The following is an 18,639-nucleotide window of genomic DNA, read 5'->3' as shown; positions in this document are numbered from 1 at the left end:
ATGAAGAGGTATGTTCCAGAAACATATATTATATATATATATATATATATATATATATAAAGTCAAAGATGCAAGACAATGCTTTGAATGTGAGCATTTGCAGGTAATTAAGTCTTTACAGATCCAGAGATAGGGGTAACCCCAGGTTAAAGAGGTGTGAATTGTCTCAAGCTAGGACAGTTGGTAGGATTTCGCAAGCCCAGGCCAGATGGTGGGGGGTGAATGTAATGCGACATGATTCCCAGGTCCCGGTTGAGGCCGCACTTATGTGTGCGGAACTTGGCTATAAGTTTCTGCTTGGCGATTTTGCGTTGTCCCGCGTCCTGAAGGCCGCCTTGGAGAATGCTTCTGACTGCTGAAGTGTTCCCCGACTGGAAAGAACATTCCTGCCTGGCGATTGTCGCGCGATGTCCGTTCATCCGTTGTCGCAGCGTCTGCATGGTCTCGCCAACATACCACGCTTCGGGACATTCTTTCCTGCAGCGTATGAGGTAGACAACGTTGGCCGAGTCGCACGAGTGTGTACCACGTACCTGGTGGGTGGTGTTCTCACGTGCAATGGTGGTACCCATGTCGATGATCTGGCACGTCTTGCAGAGATTGCCATGGCAGGGTTGCGTGGTGTCGTGGTCGCTGTTCTGAAGGCTGGGTAGTTTGCTGCAAACAATGGCATTCAAGGGCAATCGGCCTCTGATCTCCGGGTAAGCGTTCTCCAAGGCGGCCTTCAGGACGCGCGGCAACGCAAAATCGCCGAGCAGAAACATATCGCCAAGTTCCGCACACATGAGTACGGCCTCAACCGGGACCTGGGATTCATGTCACATTACATTCACCCCCCCACTATCTGGCTTGGGCTTGCGAAATCCTGCCAACTGTCCTGGCTTGAGACAATTCACACCTCTTTAACCTGGGGTTACTCATATCTCTGGATCTGTAAAGACTTAATTACCTGCAAATGCTCGCATTCAAAGCATTGTCTTGCATCTTTGACTTTATATATATATATATATATATATATATATATATATATATATATATTTCTGGAACATACCTCTTCATTCACCTGCGGAAGGAGCAGTGCTCCAAAAGCTAGTGTTTGAAACAAACCTGTTGGACTTTAACCTGATGTTGCAAGACTTCTTACTGTGCTCACCCCAGTCCAACGCCGGCATTGCCACATTAGAGTGAGAAGAGCAGAGAAGGCATGTGCTGGTACACAGAACTGAAGACCGTTAGATAGGTAGGCTGGAGTGAGGCATAGACGGACCAGTGGACGAGGGCAAGAATTCTGAAATCAATGCATTGAGAAATTACAGGCCAAAGACACTAGATTAAAAACATTGATGGCCTGAATCGTCCGAGGAGAGGCAATCACCAAAGTGCCACGCCCCTCCCACCAGATCCACGCCACACCACATCTGCGTATTCCTGGCCGGAACTTCCAGTCTTAGCTCCTCCAGAAACATGGAGCAACCGGAAATGGAATTGCTTCTTTGCAGTGCTGGCTCGTCAAGGGAAGACAAGACACACTCCTTTTATTATGACACTATTTGCTGTATCCTGGTAAAGAGCTTAAATGTCCCAAAACCTCTTTGAAAAGCTATGGAGTGAAGGTGAGGAAAGTGGGTGGCAGGCTGGCTGAGAGATCAGGCAAGGGCTAATCAGGTTAATCGGAGGGGGTGGTGCAGTCAGGTGGTGGCGGTGGTCAGTGAGAGGTACTGGGTGATGGGTTGTATAGTTGCCCAGGAGATTACGATTTTTCCATCTAATATTTCCTGGGTAATTATCCAGGTAAGTGAAGTCAGACTCATCCGAATTTTCTGACTTTGACTCCGAGTTGGAGACTTTTTCAGAAGGGCCAGGGTCACTGGCATTGCCCTTTGAATGTTTTATTTTAATTAATTCATGGGATGTGGGCTTTGTGAGCTAGGCCAGCATTTATTGCCCATCCCCAATTGCTGAGGGTGGTAGTGCTGAGCTTCCCTCGTGAATCACTGACATCCATGTGGTGCAGGTACAACCACTGTTTTGCTCGAGAGGTAGTTCCAGGATTTTGACCCAGTGACAGTGAAGGAATGGCGATATAATTCCAAGTCAGGATGGTGTATGGCTTGGAGGGAAACATCCAGGTTCTGGTGCCCCATTTGTCTCCTACCCTTATCCTTCTAGGTGGTAGCGGTTGTGACTTTGGGCGAGTTCCTGCAGTGCATCTTGTTCATGGTACACATTGCTGCTACCTTGCCAGTGGTGGATTGAGTGAACCTTTGTGGAAGGGGTAGCAATCAAGCAGACTGCTTTGTCCTGTATGGTGTAGAGCTTTGAGTGTTGTTGGAGCTGCACTCATTAAGGCAATTGGAAAGTATTCAATCACAATCCTAGCTTGTGTTCTGTAGATGGCCGACAGGCTACTGGGAATCTTTACCCAGCACAGGATTCCTGGCCTTTGACCTGCTCTCATAGCCACAGCATTTATATGGCTTGTCCAGTTCAGTTGCTCGTCAAATGATAACCACCAGGACGTTGATAGTGGTGGATTCAGTGGTGGCAATGCAAGTGAATGTCAAGGGACGATGGTCATTGCCTGGCACTCGTGTGGTATGAATGTTACTTGCCATTTATCAGCCTGGATATTGTCCAGGTCTTGCTGCATTTGGACAAGGACGGCTTCATTATCCAAGGAGTCACAAATGGTGCTAAACATCAAGCAATCATAAGCGAACATCTCCACTTATGACCTTATGATGGAAGAAAGGTCATTAATGAAGCAGCTGAAGGTGGTTGGGCCTAGGATGCTACCCTGAAGGCCCCCTGAAGTTATGCCCTGGGACCATGATGGTTGACCTCAAACAACCACACCAATCTTCCTTTGTCCTTGGCATGACTGAAACCAGCGGAGAGCTTTCCCGATTCCCATTGCTGCACCTGCATACTGTGGAATTCCCACTGCTGCACCTGCATACTGTGGAATTCCCACTGCTGCACCTGCATACTGTGGAATTCCCACTGCTGCACCTGCATACTGTGGAATTCCCACTGCTGCACCTGCATCCTGTGGAATTCCCACTGCTGCACCTGCATCCTGTGGAATTCCCATTGCTGCACCTGCATACTGTGGAATTCCCATTGCTGCACCTGCATCCTGTGGAATTCCCATTGCTGCACCTGCATACTGTGGAATTCCCACTGCTGCACCTGCATACTGTGGAATTCCCATTGCTGCACCTGCATACTGTGGAATTCCCAATCCCAGAATACAGTGGACACCAGAACACTAAACAAATTTGAGAAGACAGACAGGTTTTTAATTTTGAGCAGGATGAACTGTTATGTGGAGCAGGCAGGAAGGTAGAGACAGGGCTGCGATGAGATCAGTCATGAAACAATCTGAAAAGTATCTGAAAATTCATGCACAAGGGCAACCAGATCCCTCTGTACCGAAGTAATTGGTTAGAATTTGGGGTGGGATGTATATCCAGTCTGATAGTCATTGGCCAGTTTAGGGTGGGGGTGGGGAAGGGTCAGATCAAGTCCTTTGGAGATGGTGAGTGTGTGGGGGAGAAAACTGCTGTGTTCCTGTACAATATCTAACCAGAAGGGAGAAGTGGTTTTAATTCTTGTAACTTTTTCTGGGCAGGTATTGATGTAACAGAGTACGAACCATCCGAATTTTGCATTTGAAACCAGATTTCGGACCACTCCCAGTTCAGGGCAATTGTCCATGGCAAGTTTCCCAGGCATAATGCCTTGGAACTCAGAAGTTATAGCCCATTACTTTGCACTGCTTTGATCAAAAGAAGCTAAGGTGTAAATGCAAAAAGATTACAGTACAAACTATGGAACAAAGATACAACTAACAATTTTTGTGCAAATTGATGGACAAAATAGTATTTTTTGTATAATACCTATGATGTAGAGGGTCTCCAAAAGTAGCAGCTTTCACTCTCCACTGATCATTCTCAGCTCGTGAGTTTTCAATCTCAACCAATAATTTATCCTAAAATATTCAAACATGATTGAAAAACATGCAGAGTTGACAACATTTGGAATATTATAAGCCACAGTGGAATTCTTCTGGAGCGATCAATTGACAGCCCCAATACAATCAAAGCTCGACTCTAATTACCTTTATGCACCTGAAGTACAACATTAAAAACTTATTACCGTTCAGTTTTTATTTGTATAATTTAAGATCATGTTTGATTTATGATCAACTCCTGCATTAGAGCAAATATTTCCACAAAATCATTCACTATCTGAAGCTGCACCAGGTACAATACGAGTTTGGTTTCAAAAAGGCAAGTCCTGAACTACACTTTGAATATGCTAGTTTAACGGTGTTAAAGGATTGGACACAGGTTGTAAATGACAGGTGTAAAGAACTGGTTTTAAAAGGAAAGCTCCACTTTCGAGATAAAATGCTGAGTCACGGACAGCATTGATCAGCCTACATTAGCTTTTAATTTCAAAGTGCGCTTCAAGACAATAAGAAGGCAAAGAGCTGAAACAAATCTAATGGTACGAATGCAATAAATTATGAGAAATAATATCTTTACATTGAAACCTACCTTTTCATGGTGCGTTTCTTCAATTAGCTGCTTTGTGTTTTCAAGTTCTCGAATAAGGGAATTCTGAAATAATATTTTGCAGAACAGGTTATGCCAGATAGTTCTACATTACGGTGTGAAATTTAAAACAGGTACTTCAATTAAAAAATCTAATTAATGTTTTACATAATGCCAAATAGATGACACTACTACTAATAATAATAATAATCTTTGTCACAAGTAGGCTTACATTAACACTGCAATGAAAAGCCCCTAGTCGCCTGTTCAGGTACGCGGAGGGAGAATCCAGAATGTCCAATTCACGTAACAAGTCTTTTGGGACTTGTGGGAGGAAACTGGAGCACCTGGAGGAAACTCACGCAGACACAGGGAGAACATGCAGACTCTGCACAGTGAGCCAAACCAGGAGTCGAACCTGGGACCGTGCTGTGAAGCAACAGTGCTAACCACTGTACTACTGTGCAGAAGAATGGAGGGATTTTTTTTGCAGTTCTCTGCTCCCCTATCTAAATCAATCATTTTACCTCCTAAAGGGTTCATGTCTTTCCGCCTGCATATTGTTAATCAGCCATAAGACAGGATAAGACTGAGCAACATGTTTCATCACAGCTGTTAGTGGATTCAGTGAGATAGTCCTTTATACCAATTTTCCTCTCTAATAAATATCATGTGCGACTTCCGGTTGCAGCTATGCGGAGCTGAGCCGCACGATTCGGCAGCTCCCGCTACCACGGACTTTCGGGCTGGTTAGAAGAGCCCCAACGGAACTTTTTTTGATACCAACCCGTGGGGAAGATAAGAGGGAGGTCCCCGTCCAACCTTTATGAAACGGACTCGAAGTGTAACGGCCACAAAAGTGGCATTGGAGCAACGGGAAAAACCGGGGGGAAAAGACAAAATGGTGGCGGCCAGAGACAAAGTGGAGCTGCAGGAGTTTATTAAGCACTGCTTCGAGGAGATGCGCAAGGAAATGCTGGCGCCTATGCTTTCGGCAATCGAAGGACGAGGGATCACCCAGAAGGCCCACGAGGTTCAGATCCAGGAGGTACAAAAAAGAGTTGGTCAGAACGAGGACGAGATCTCGGGCCTGGTGGTGAGAGTGGAGCAGAACGAGGCGCTACACAGGAGGTGGGCAGGAAGACTCGAAGACCTGGAGAACAGGTCGAGGAGAAAGAATCTGCGGATCCTGGGTCTCCCTGAAGGAGAGGAGGGGGCCGGTGCATACGCGAGCACGATGCTCGGGGCGATGATGGGCAAGGAGGCCCCTTCGAGGCCGCTGGAGTTGGACGGGGCACACCGGGTGCTGGCGAGGAGGCCCCAGGCAAATAAGCCGCCAAGGGCGATGGTGGTGAGGTTCCACCAGTTCACGGACAGAGAGTGGATCCTGAAATGGGCCAAGAAGGAGCGGAGCAGTAAGTGGGACAATGCAGAGATCCGAATATACCCGGACTGGAGCACGGAGGTTGCAAAGCGGAGAGCGGGTTTCAATCAGGCCAAAGCGGTGTTGCACCGGAAAGAAGTGAAATTCGGAATGCTGCAGCCAGCGCGACTGTGGGTCACATACAAAGGCCAACACTACTACTTTGAAACGCCTGAAGAGGCGTGGACATTTATACGAACAGAAAAGTTGGACCCTAACTGAGGGTCGGATATTTGAGGTTTGGTGTGTGATGGTTGTTGTATATAGGGGGTCAATCACAATCACGTGCAGGAAATGTTACATGGGCTGGGGGAGAGAGACAAGGCCGCGACAGGAGCTGCGCCAGAGGGGGTGGAGCGGGCTTTGGAAAGCGCGGGGTTTTTTGTTTTTCCGGCGCACGGGAAGAAAGGTGGGAGGGGGAACTCCACACACGGGGAGGTCAATGGGATAGCGGGGTTAGCCAGGGTCAGCAGGTGTCAGCTGACTTACGGGAGTGACATGGGGGGAGCAAAAAAGCTAGACAGGGGTCTAGCGGGGGGAGGGGGGGGGGGGGGAGGGAAAGGGGGGAAAAAGGGTTGCTGCTGCACTGGCCGAAAGGGAATGGGACATAGAAGAGGTGGTCGGGACGGGGGTCCCCCGTCTGGGGGACTGGAGGGTGAGAGAGGCGTGGACACGGGACTGGCCCAGAAAAGGAGATGAATGGGCCGGTGAAGAGAGCTCGAGTGTTCGCGCACTTAAAGGGACTGAAGGCAGACGTGGTCAGGCTCCAAGAGACAGACCTGAAGGTGGCGGACCAGATCAGGTTAAGAAAGGGATGGGTAGAACAGATATTCCACTCGGGACTGGACGCGAAGAATAGAGGGGTGGCAATATTGGTGGGAAAACAAATGTTATTGGAGGCCAAGACTATTGTAGTGGACAATGGAGGGCGATATGTAATAGTGGTGTTGGTAAACGTATACGCCCTGAACTGGGATGATGCAGGATTTATGAAGCGCATTTTGGGGCGCATTCCGGACCTGGAGATAGGAGGCCTGATAATGGGAGGGGACTTCAATACAGTGTTGGATCCAGCACTGGACCGCTCCAAATCAAGGACTGGAAAGAGGCCGGCGGCAGCCAAGGTACCTAGGGGGTTTATGGATCAGATGGGGGGAGTGGACCCATGGCAGTTTGCAAGGCCGCAGGCCAGGGAATTTTCTTTCTTCGCCCATGTACACAAAGCCTACTCCCGGATAGATTTTTTTGTTCTGGGCAGGGCATTCATCCAGAGGGTGGAGGGGACGGAGTATTCAGCCATAGCCGTTTCGGACCATGCCCCACACTGGGTGGAACTGGCGCTGGGAGAGGAGAGGGACCAACACCGCTGTGGCGGCTGGATGTGGGACTGCTGGCGGACGAGGTGGTGCGTGGGAAGGTGAGGGGGTGTATCGGAAGGTACTTGGAGGCCAATGACAACAGGGAGGTGCGGGTGGGGGTGGTATGGGAGGCGTTGAAGGCGGTGATTAGGGAGAGCTAATCTCCATCAAGGCTCATAGGGAGACAACAGAGGGCATGGAAAGGGAGAGGTTAGTGGGGGAGATTTTGAGAGTGGACAGGAGATACGCAGAGGCCCCGGAGGAAAGATTACTTGGGGAAAGACGACGGCTCCAGACGGAGTTTGACCTGTTGACCACAGGGAAGGCGGAGGCACAGTGGAGGAAAGCGCAGGGGGCGATCTACGAGTATGGGGAAAAGGCTAGTCGGATGCTGGCACACCAGCTCCGTAAGAGGATGGCAGCGAGGGAAATAGGGGGAGTCAAGGATGGAGCGGGAGCCACGGTTTGGAGTGCGACAAAAATAAACGAGGTATTCAAGGCCTTCTATGAAGAGCTGTACAGATCCCAGCCCCCAGCAGGGGAAGAGGGGATGAGACGATTCCTAGACCAACTGAGATTGCCGAGGGTGAAAGAGCAGGAGGTGGCTGGCTTGGGGGCACCAATTGGGTTGGAGGAGCTGAGCAAGGGTTTGGGGAGTATGCAGGCGGGGAAGGCCCCGGGACTGGACGGGTTCCCGGTGGAGTTCAACAGGAAGTATGTAGACCTGTTGGCCCCATTACTAGTGAGGACCTTTAACGAGGCAAGAGAGGAGGGGACCCTGCCCCCGACAATGTCGGAAGCGACAATTTCTTTGATCTTAAAGCGGGACAAGGACCCACTGCAATGTGGATCGTACAGGCCGATCTCGCTCCTCAATGTGGGTGCAAAGTTGCTGGCAAAAGTGCTGGCCACGAGGATCGAGGACTGTGTCCCGGGGGTGATCATGAAGACCAGACGGGATTTGTAAAGGGCAGGCAATTAAACACAAACGTGCGGCGGCTTTTAAATGTGATGATGATGCTATCGCAGGAGGGAGAGGCGGAGATAGTGGCAGCTATGGACGCGGAGAAGGCCTTTGACCGAGTAGAGTGGGAGTACCTCTGGGAGGCGCTGCGTAGGTTTGGGTTTGGGGGAGGGTTTATTAGTTGGGTTAAGCTCCTTTACAGAGCCCCGGTGGCGAGTGTAGTGATGAACCGGCGGAGGTCGGAGTACTTTCGACTGTACCGAGGGATGAGACAGGGGTGCCCCCCCTGTCCCCCCCCGTTGTTCGCATTGGCGATCGAACCATTGGCCATGTCATTGAGGGAGTCTAATAAATGGAGGGGGGTGGTCCGAGGGGGAGAAGAGCATCGGGTGTCGCTATATGCGGATGACCTGTTGCTGTACGTGGCGGACCCAATGGAGGGGATGGTGGAGGTCATGTAGACACTAAGGGAGTTTTCGGGCTATAAGCTCAATGTAGGGAAGAGTGAGCTCTTTGTATTACAGGCAGGGGACCAGGAAAGAGGGATAGGGGACCTACCGCTGAGGAGGGCGGAGGTGAGCTTTCGGTATCTGGGGTCCAGATAGCCAGGAGTTGGGGGGCACTACATGAACTGAACCTGACGAGATTGGTGGAGCAAATGGAGGGGGACTTCAAAAGATGGGACGTTACCGCTCTCGCTGGCGGGTAGAGTGCAGTCAGTCAAAATGGTGGTCCTCCTGAGGTTTCTGTTTCTGTTTCAGTGCCTCCCCATCGTGATCACCAAGGCCTTTCTTAAGAGAGTATGGAGTGGGGTTTGTGTGGGTGAATAAGACCCCGAGGGTAAGGAGAGGGTTCCTGGAACGCAGTAGGGACCGAGGAGGGTTGGCACTGCCAAATCTAGGGAGCTACTACTGGGCAGCAAATGTGGCGATGATCCGCAAGTGGGTTATGGAGGGAGAGGGGGCGGCATGGAAGAGGATGGAGATGGGGGGGTTCCAGAGCTGGCATCGGGCGGGGATTAGAAGAATGGGGGTCCTGTTCATTGACGGGACGTTTGCGAGCTTAGGGGCACTGGAGGAGAAGTTCGAGTTACCCCCGGGAAATGCCTTTAGATATATGCAGGTGAGGGATTTTGTGAGGAGACAGGTGAGGGAATTCCCGTTGCTCCCGGCACAAGAAATTCAAGACAGGGTGATCTCGGGTGCATGGGTCGGGGAGGGCAAGGTGTCGGCAATACACCAGGAGATGCAAGAAGAGGGGGAAGCGCTGGTAGAAGAGTTGACGGGTAAATGGGAGGAGGAGCTGGGGAGGAGATCGAGGAAGGTCTGTGGGCTGATGCCCTGGGTAGGGTTAATTCCTCCTCCTCGTGTGCCAGGCTCAGCCTGATACAATTTAAGGTGGTTCACAGAGCTCACTTGACGGGGGCGAGGTTGAGCAGGTTCTTTGGGGTAGAGGACAGATGTGGAAGGTGCTCAGGGAGCCCGGCGAACCATGTCCATATGTTTTGGTCATGCCAGGCACTGGAGGGGTTCTGGAGAGGAGTGGCGGAAGCAATATCTCAGGTGGTGATGGTCCGGGTCAAGCCAAGCTGGGGGCTAGCAATATTCGGAGTAGTGGACGAACCGGGAGTGCAGGAGGCAAGAGAGGCCGGTATTCTGGCCTTTGCGTCCCTAGTAGCCCGGCGAAGGATCTTGCTAATGTGGAAGGAGGCGAAGCCCCCCCAGTGTGGCGGCCTGGATAAACGATATGGCTGGGTTCATAAAGTTGGAGAGGATTAAGTTCGCCTTGAGAGGGTCTGCGTAGGGGTTCTTCAGGCGGTGGCAACCGTTCCTAGACTATCTCGCGGAGCGTTAGAGGAAGGTCGGTCAGCAGCAGCAGCAACCTGGGGGTGGATGAGCAAGAGATAACATGAAGAGTCGGGGAAACTGGCACGTACGGGGGAGAGCCAGTGTACAAAGCTATGTAAATATACTACTTTGCCATGTATATATCTTGCTCCGCGCGATTTCTCGTTTTCTTTTTGTTACGGGGGGAGGGGGGGGCGGTTATTGTTTGTAAGGGAGAAAAATTGTTAAAAACTTTAATAAATATATATATTTTTAAAAAAAATATCATGTGCAGTCTGCCTGAAGGTAGGCAGGCTCATAATAATTCTTGCCAGTCTCTGCATCCTTTGCCAGTATTTTCATTTGTCAATAACTTCCTTCAATTTTCAAGCCACCCAGCATTGATACTCTCTTCCTTCATCGTTTTCATTTGAATCTTCCCTCTTTAACATCTTTTAAAAGTCAGCTTCCTCAAGGTGTGCCCTACCCAGACACTGTTCCTGATTACATTCAGCAAATGCCTTTGTTTGTTCACTCTCCACAGTACGTCATTATTTTTTCTATCCAACTGATCCTTTTCTATTCTCCAAACATTATTTCCAAGCTATTTAACAAGCTAGTCTCCTCTTTCTGTAAGGGTCAAATCTCATACTGAATGAATGAATGAAATGAAAATCGCTTATTGTCACAAGTCGGTTTCAAATGAAGTTACTGTGAAAAGCCCCTAGTCGCCACATTCCGGTGCCTGTTCGGGGAGGCTGGTACGGGAATTGAACCGTGCTGCTGGCCTGCCTTGGTCTGCTTTCAAAGCCAGCGATTTCGCCTGTGCTAAACAGCCCCAGTGCTAAACAGCCCTATATTCATGCAAAGCAACACTCCAAATCAAGCTGCTTCTTTGAGCTGTTTATGCAGTTAACCGTTCAGTAACCACCTCTTACCAAATATGGCCCCTCCCACTGCTATCCTTGTTCTTATTTCCTGTTGCATCTTCCATCTGTAGATATTCTAAATATTTGAATTATTGCACCTGATCTAGTTCTCTTCCCTCTATGAACATACAAATACTTCTTGATGATTTTGAACAATGCATCACTCTGGTTTTGCCATTGTCATAATAGAATCATACGATAGGATCCCCAAAACATGTAATCATAAGGAGCCAATGCATACCAAGTCTAGTTGGTATCTGAACAACAGCCCTCTGACTTGAAGCCAAACTTTGCTAAAAACAAGCAAGGTACATCATCGAAGAGGATATGATAATTGTGTTTTTTTATAAAATGGACTACCTTTTCCTCTAATGCAGCCATCCTTTCCTTTAGATGAAGCTGAAGTCTTTCATTGGACTCTGAAAGGAGTTTATCTACCGTGTCTGATAAACGCTTATTGTGTTCTTCGTTCATCTTTTCCCTCTGTCGAGCCTTTTAAATAAATAGATGGGCTGATTAAATAACAACATACCAAAACTAAGATAGCGACTATCCAAATGGCTCTTAGGCACTACACAGAAGATTAAAAAATAATTTTCAACAAAGTGCATGCTTATTTTTATTTTACAACATATGCGTGCCCATTGAATACAAACTTTACACCACCTGGTAATATTAAGCACACTTGTAGTGCGTCATATCCAAAGATTTTATAACAAATTGATATCCGGCACATATAGAAAAGAATCAAGTTTAGTGACAAGCTAATGAAATATTACAAGTCTAGGACATTTACAGTATATAGTCCAATGAAAATGTTCCCAGCAGGGCCATTTTAATGAGGAACCCAAAGTTTGTGAAACTTGTCAAGTTTGATTGAAAGTTTAAATGAATCTGTTATTAAAGAAAGATTAAATCTTAAGATGTATAAACAAGACAGGGGGTACAGCTTCTAGCATGAAAATCAGAGCTAGGAAAGTATCTGTGACGAGGGACAAATAGATTTCTGCAGTTTGGTTAAAAATGTTCTTGGTTTTGTTAGTTGAACAACAAATATTGCAATTCTACCAACAACTTGAAAATAAAACCACAAAACCTTTCATCAGACATAAGCAGAGTGATGCTTAAGTGGTGAATACAGGGCACTCCTGGCACCCAACGGCCAGAAGCCATCTCCACAAAAGGCATTATGCTACAGACTAATTCAAGAGGCTTATTACCGCTTTTCAGTCATTCGATGTGTCTGGCAGACAGGCTTGGGGTTGTTTGGGGAATGTGGGGGAGGGGGGGGGGGGGGGGGGTGGGGGGGTGCAGGTAAGAGAGAGAGAGAGAGAGAGAGAGAGAGAGAGAGAGAGAGAGAGAGAGAGAGAGAGAGAGAGAGAGAGAATGTCAGTTTATAAATGTTATTCTTTCAATTTTACCATGAGCAGTACGAGAAATGAGCAGCACCTGAAATTTGTGTTTGAAAAAAATAAAAGCATATAGCTCATTTTGAAAAGTTTTGGGAACACGACCAATACAGGGATGACAACAATGCAATACAGTCACACCGTCAGCACTGTGACATAACCTCCCATCTGCCACATCTTGGTTGGGGGCTTAAATTAATTTTCAGTCTTCTCAAAAAGGTGGGAAATAGCAGATTTCACGTTTTTTTTTTAAGTTGAAAGTTTACAGTGTATTTCTTGATGCAACAGAATCCATACACTATAGTACAAACTGCACAAGATTCAGTATTTGGAGTTTCAGCAGATTTATAATTTTAGTGTCTATAAATCATAACGTGGAAACCCCAATCAACATACTCGTTGCAATTCTTGATTCTTTTCTTCAAGCTGTGCCTCCAACTGCCGTAACCTTTCTTCAATGTTTCCATGCCTTTCTTCAGCCTGACAAATAAATAAAAACTGTTAAAATTTGCAAAGATTGATCCTTGAAATAATAAATTTATGAAAATTGCAAGTCTTCCGAGGAGCTCGGATCCACTTAGTGTTACGCTTCAGCCAGTGGTGTCACAAAAGCCTGGTGTAAGCGGCACTTGATGAAAGATAAGACAGATGCTGAATGGTGCTTTAAATTGCTGGGTGCACATTTGAAGCTTTGATGCTCGGCAAGCTCAGCCTATGGGATCAAGGCTTCAACTGCCACTGTTTGCAGAAGGCAATAAGTTGCAAGCATAGCACAGTGACCGGAACATTGCATATTCTACCTTCCTAAGCATGGAGCTCAGTTCCACCACTTTAGCTTCCATAAGAGTAGAATCTTCAGAAGAAAGGGAAGGATCGGACTAAGAAAGGCAAAAAGGTACAGGAAACAGCAGAAAGGTTACTATTGTTAAGACTACGATACGAGTAGGGAAAATGGATGCAGATGAATTTTGATATGAAAAGGTACAATTAGTTTATCCAAAAATGCTTTGCTGTATGAAATGGAAGAGTACTTGGACGTAAATATATACATATCAAGAGAGAGAATACATGGAAACAATCTTGAAAAGGAAAGATGCATACGCATTAACAGGCTGGCTCATTTCTCTAAATTAAGGTTCTGATTATACAAACTTTATATATACTCATCAAGGCAATTGTCCATTTAAAAAAGATTTTGTTGCAAAGTATTTGACCATTACAGAAAAATATTAAACAAAAATAATTGTAGTTAACTCTAATCAAAAAATATTCAAATATAATGAATATTCAATACTGTAATCATAGCAAACCTTCAAATTACACACACATAAAAACTTTGAACTTCAACACAGGTGGGAATCTCGCTCATGTCCGCCACACTTAGCAGATTGTCCGCACTGTTCAGGCCAGCCTTCAAGCACTAAATGGATGCAGGAATTGTTTCCTGCCCCCCAAAGCCTTAAGATTGTGCCAAATTAGTTTTTGGGTCTTATCTAAATACTTGCAGCGAACTGCAGGCACCTGCTGCGCCTCCACTGGCAGCTTGCGCAACTGAATAAGAGTTTGGGTCCTAAGTAAGTAGGGGAGGAGGGGACAACAACGTGGAAGCAGACTGTGGCAGGCAATGGTCATCAGGGGTGTTGTGGAGCCAGCAACATGCTTGCCGAAAACATATCAATTTAGTTTTTAAAATATTATATTAAGTTATCTACCGAGGCACTTCACTGTCCAGCAAAACTGTCGTAGCAATCCCAATGCTTGTTCCACTTTGGGCAATCTGGTTTCATGGAGGGATTCTTGGATGTGTCATTAAGGGGCCTAATGCCTGCTTTAGGCACCTGTCCCAACTGCCCAAAAACAGCCTGATCCAATTTCACGCAAGACATTGTCTCTCTGCTTTAATTATGTGCGCTGAGACCAAATTCTATCGTTATTGTGCTTCTGCACCCTCGGTTTCTGTTCTGGATAAGAAGCCAACTTTATCCATCACTCTTGTTTCCTGTAAATAAGGTTTGGCCAACTGAAATAAAATCAGGAAATGCTGGAAAAAGGTCTGGCAGCATCTGTGGAGAGAGAAACACATTTAACGGCTGATTCCTCTTCAAGGCATCCACAGTATTTTGCTCTTGCTGAGTTTTTCCATCACTTTGATTTTATTTCACGTTTCCAGCATCTGCAGTAATTTGCTTTTAGTTTGGCCAACTGGACTGCCTTTTAAACCCATTACTGCCGTAGTCATTAGCCTCCTTTCTGTAACTGAATTAGATTTCCTTACTTAACGAACGTGCACATTTAGACAAGACTGTTTAAGTGGCTTCTCTTCTCTCAAGTTCAAGTACCTTCCCCACCCCTTCCTGGATGTATGTTTGGTCTGAACTCTGTTCTACATACCCTTAAATTAAGTTCATGGAAAACCAATTATCAGAATGTTTTTATATAGGACATCAAAATATTGTGTAGCCCAATAGCTGAAAGTGCTGAAATGTGTCAATTTATAGATGTTCAGGATTTATTTTGATATGCTCAGTTTCCATCGGACTCTGCCATCAGCTGACTGGACTTGCAAGTTTTAGGTTTTCCCATATACAGTAGCTCAGTCCCATATACATTAAAATAAAGAAAGATCTTCCTTTTCGAACATATATGATGGATTTATATTGTTTACTTTCATTACCATTTCAACCATCTAATTCCCCACCACCATCTAAACCATTCCTCTCCCTATAGATGCTGCCAGATCTGCTGAGATTTTCCAGCATTTTCTCTTTGGTTTCAGATCCAGCATCCGCAGTAATTTGCTTTTATATGGAATGAAGTTCTGCTTTGCTATCTCAATGCTGTAGCACACATGTATCGTCACCATCAGAGACCCGGCATTAACCTACCCTTAAAAGGTGTAAGCTAAGGGCACAAGTACAATCAGTTCCAGGTCAATAATTTTAAGAGAGATCATTATCGGTTAGAGATGGATGGGTGGGGGAAGTAATGGAAAAATCTATATTTGTGTTCAGCCATGTCACTCCCTAAATCCATCCGTTATTTTGCTGCATCGCTATGTATCTTGATAGGACAGCTCCCCTAAACTCACTTCTGCTCAAATGTAAATACTTTATTAAAGATATTTACATAAACAAATAAAGAGATTGCTTTTCCCATCTTCATTTTGGGGTGGACAAATAGTGATGCTTATGCTAGTGGCTGGTCTTCAGCACCACTTGCAAAGAAATCTAGAAGCAAATGTACTGATTTGTGAAATTGGTTCTTGAACAGTAATATCAGAGCTTCAGGGTCCAACAGCCAAGTTTACAACTTAAACTTTGGGCAGAGCATTTTACAAATCTCAAATGGAAATATCCTTTTGCATCTATGTATCAAGCAGCTCACATCCTCTACTAACCATATTAGAGTCTATGTTCCCACCAGCAGTGAATTCTAAGGAATTGAGTCGCACACCTTAGGACAGACTAGATTGGTTGTGACTTCAGAAATGCAGTTATTTTTATTTAAACACAGCTCCTAGAATTTGAATTTTCAAACTTCATTAGTCATCACTTTATTACTCATCAATTGTGTACAACAGGTTGAAAACTGTATTTACAAAACGATCATCCTGTTTATAAAATGCTGCTTAAAAAAGGCCATTTTCTTTCGGAGATTATTCTGCTTTTTGATTCACATCCATTCTATGACCTAAACATAATGCATTAGCATAGAGACCACTGGAGATTTAACGTCCTACCTTTGTAAGAGCTGCCACCCTCTGTGCCAACTCCGCTTCTACTTCTGGTAGTGTTTCTGCCTTTCTGAGAGTTTGCTGTAGCTTTTGTTCAGCTAATTCCAATCGTTCTTGCAAATGACGATTCTTCTCTTCACACTACATTTTTAATTTTAAAGAATTAACATTTAGCCATCTCAACTTCAGAATAAATTCATTTATTTTTCTTGCAGCATTATACTAGGTCACTTCAATTTCGATTGGACAAAGCCTAAATGCTGAGGTAGACAAAGAACGGAGTGTGCAATATACCAGGTAAATGGCACGTCAACATGCCTCAACCTTGCTCAAGGGTGGCATTCTCATCTGAGTCAGGAGGTTGGGGTTTCAAGCTCCATGTCGGGTTTAAGCACATAATCCAGGCTGGAGCTTCAGCAGTACCGAAGGATTGTCAGAACATTTAAATCAACTTATTAAACCAACCTCCGTTACCCACTCTGGTAGGTGTAAAAAGATTCCACGGCTCTATTCAAAGAACTTTGTGCCCTAGCCACCGCTTTGCTATGGATCAGCTGCTTCCCCCTACATCCAAATACACTTATTTAGAGGTAGAATTATCTTCTCCCCACACAAATTAAAATGGGGCTTCCTCACAATGCTTGAATACAGTTAACTCCTCTAATGCACCATCAACCTTTATTCAAAACAGGAAGAAAGTGTAGGATAAAGGAGTTACGCATTTGTTGCTGTATCTGAAGCTCAGCTCAGAATTAAAATCGGGCTCAGAAGAGTGAATTACACTGACGGTGTGACAAATTAAATATACAGCATCACAAACTATTTTATTTCAAAAACGTTACGAAGTCTTCCAAGGGTTAAACTTGCACTGGAATATTAAGTGATTTTATGGCTAATTCCACTTGTCTAGCAGTTAAAGTGCAAACGTGCCAGAGATCAGACCGAGTTGCAGTTCACTATTTCTCGGAGCACCTATAATTTCCAAACATAGAAACTGCTCAACAGCTTCTGAAAATATAAGCATTTCAGCTATGTATCCTTTTACAACCCCTCAGGATGACCTTTTTTTCATCCTTATTGATTCTGACAGATCGGGGGTAAATGCCCTATTGTTTTGTTTTATCTCTGGTTTTCTTTTTAATCTTCGACCCATGTTTAAATTAAAATTATATAGCTAATTGTGCTTCATTTTGTTACTGCAATATCACTCTTGACTATAATTAAATGAAGCAGTTTTAAATTACTATCAAAATTCTGTGCATTCAACTAATCCCATGATAAAGGAAAATTCTTCAATATAACCACGAAAGCACCCGACAGTGGAAAAAAACATTCAGTAATGGACAAAGGTGTTTGAATTTCAAATATGCAAACTCATCACTTTCCGTCTACAATTAATGTTTTTACATACACAGCCATATTTGTTAAAAAAACAACATGTACTGGCACTGTTCCTGAACATTTGGCCTTCCCTCAAATGTTTTATTCCAAACAGGTGGATACAAGCATAACAGTGTAATCTGACAACATTTCATTTTCGACTTATACAAGTACCTGTATGTACAAAGCATCTTTATTGGCCAGTTCATTTTCAAGTTTATCATTGAGATCATGTACAGATGTGGATTCACGTTGTGCATTGAGGTAGCGTTTTTCAAGAGTTGTTATTCTTTCCTCCATATCATCTTTCTGGGCCATGGCCTATTGTGATTGGAACATACATGAGGAACAATCATTGCTTGCTCATCACCCTTACCATTCCCGAATCCCCTCGGACAAAAACAACAATCAGTATCTAGAATGAACTTCTGTCAGACTTATTCCTTTCTTTTTTTCCTCACCAAAAAAAAAAAAATCACAAAAAAAATTAGATTTTGCTTTAAATTAAGGTCTGTTAAAGCTGCTATGCAAATATCAATATGACAGTGTTCATTGGTTTTCCTCAATTCTTATGAGCCCAGTGCGCTCTCCTCTCATCTTCTCTCCCCTCCAACCAAATATGGGCCCCATAATTATTGCCATAACTTCATAATGAATCGTGGAGCATTCTATGGATGGTCAATATTTCACGGCTAACATCGCATTCACCTTTACAACACACTATAATATGCTACCCATCCAGTAGCTCAACTAAAGAATTTGCTAACACTCCGTCCAGTGGCAAGAGGCCAAAGCCAACATAAGAACTAGGAGCAGGAGTAGGGCATCTGGCCCCTCGAGCCTGCTCCACCATTCAATGAGATCATGGCTGAACTTTTGTGGACTCAGCTCCACTTTCTGGCCCGACCACCATAACCCTTGATCCCTTTATTCTTCAAAAAACTATCTATCTTCATCTTAAAAACATTTAATGAAGGAGCGTCTACTGCTTCACTGGGCAAGGAATTCCATAGATTCACAACCCTTTGGGTGAAGAGGTTCCTCCTAAACTCAGT

At 45.2% G+C, this 18,639-nt stretch overlaps 1 protein-coding gene across 9 annotated transcripts in view; it reads right to left on the bottom strand.

Moving 5' to 3' along the window:
- The window catches only part of LOC140384757 (liprin-alpha-1-like), a 227,329-nt gene that overhangs the window by 97,947 nt on the left and 110,743 nt on the right, over positions 1-18,639 (bottom strand). For 8 of the 9 annotated variants that reach the window (XM_072466747.1, XM_072466744.1, XM_072466743.1 and 5 more), the window contains exons 7-12: positions 17,759-17,905; positions 16,211-16,345; positions 12,868-12,951; positions 11,423-11,554; positions 4,566-4,628; positions 3,903-3,994 (exon numbers count right to left, since the gene is read on the bottom strand). In XM_072466747.1, the coding sequence (XP_072322848.1) occupies positions 3,903-3,994; positions 4,566-4,628; positions 11,423-11,554; positions 12,868-12,951; positions 16,211-16,345; positions 17,759-17,905 (653 nt within the window). Of the gene's footprint in view, positions 1-3,902; positions 3,995-4,565; positions 4,629-11,422; positions 11,555-12,867; positions 12,952-13,271; positions 13,350-16,210; positions 16,346-17,758; positions 17,906-18,639 lie in introns of all 9 variants that reach the window. The other variant, XM_072466751.1, reaches the window with a different exon arrangement.

This window comes from Scyliorhinus torazame, chromosome 10 (genome assembly GCF_047496885.1).
Source record: "Scyliorhinus torazame isolate Kashiwa2021f chromosome 10, sScyTor2.1, whole genome shotgun sequence".
NCBI classification, from domain to species: domain Eukaryota; kingdom Metazoa; phylum Chordata; class Chondrichthyes; order Carcharhiniformes; family Scyliorhinidae; genus Scyliorhinus; species Scyliorhinus torazame.
This window is presented reverse-complemented; position numbering and strand designations above follow the sequence as displayed.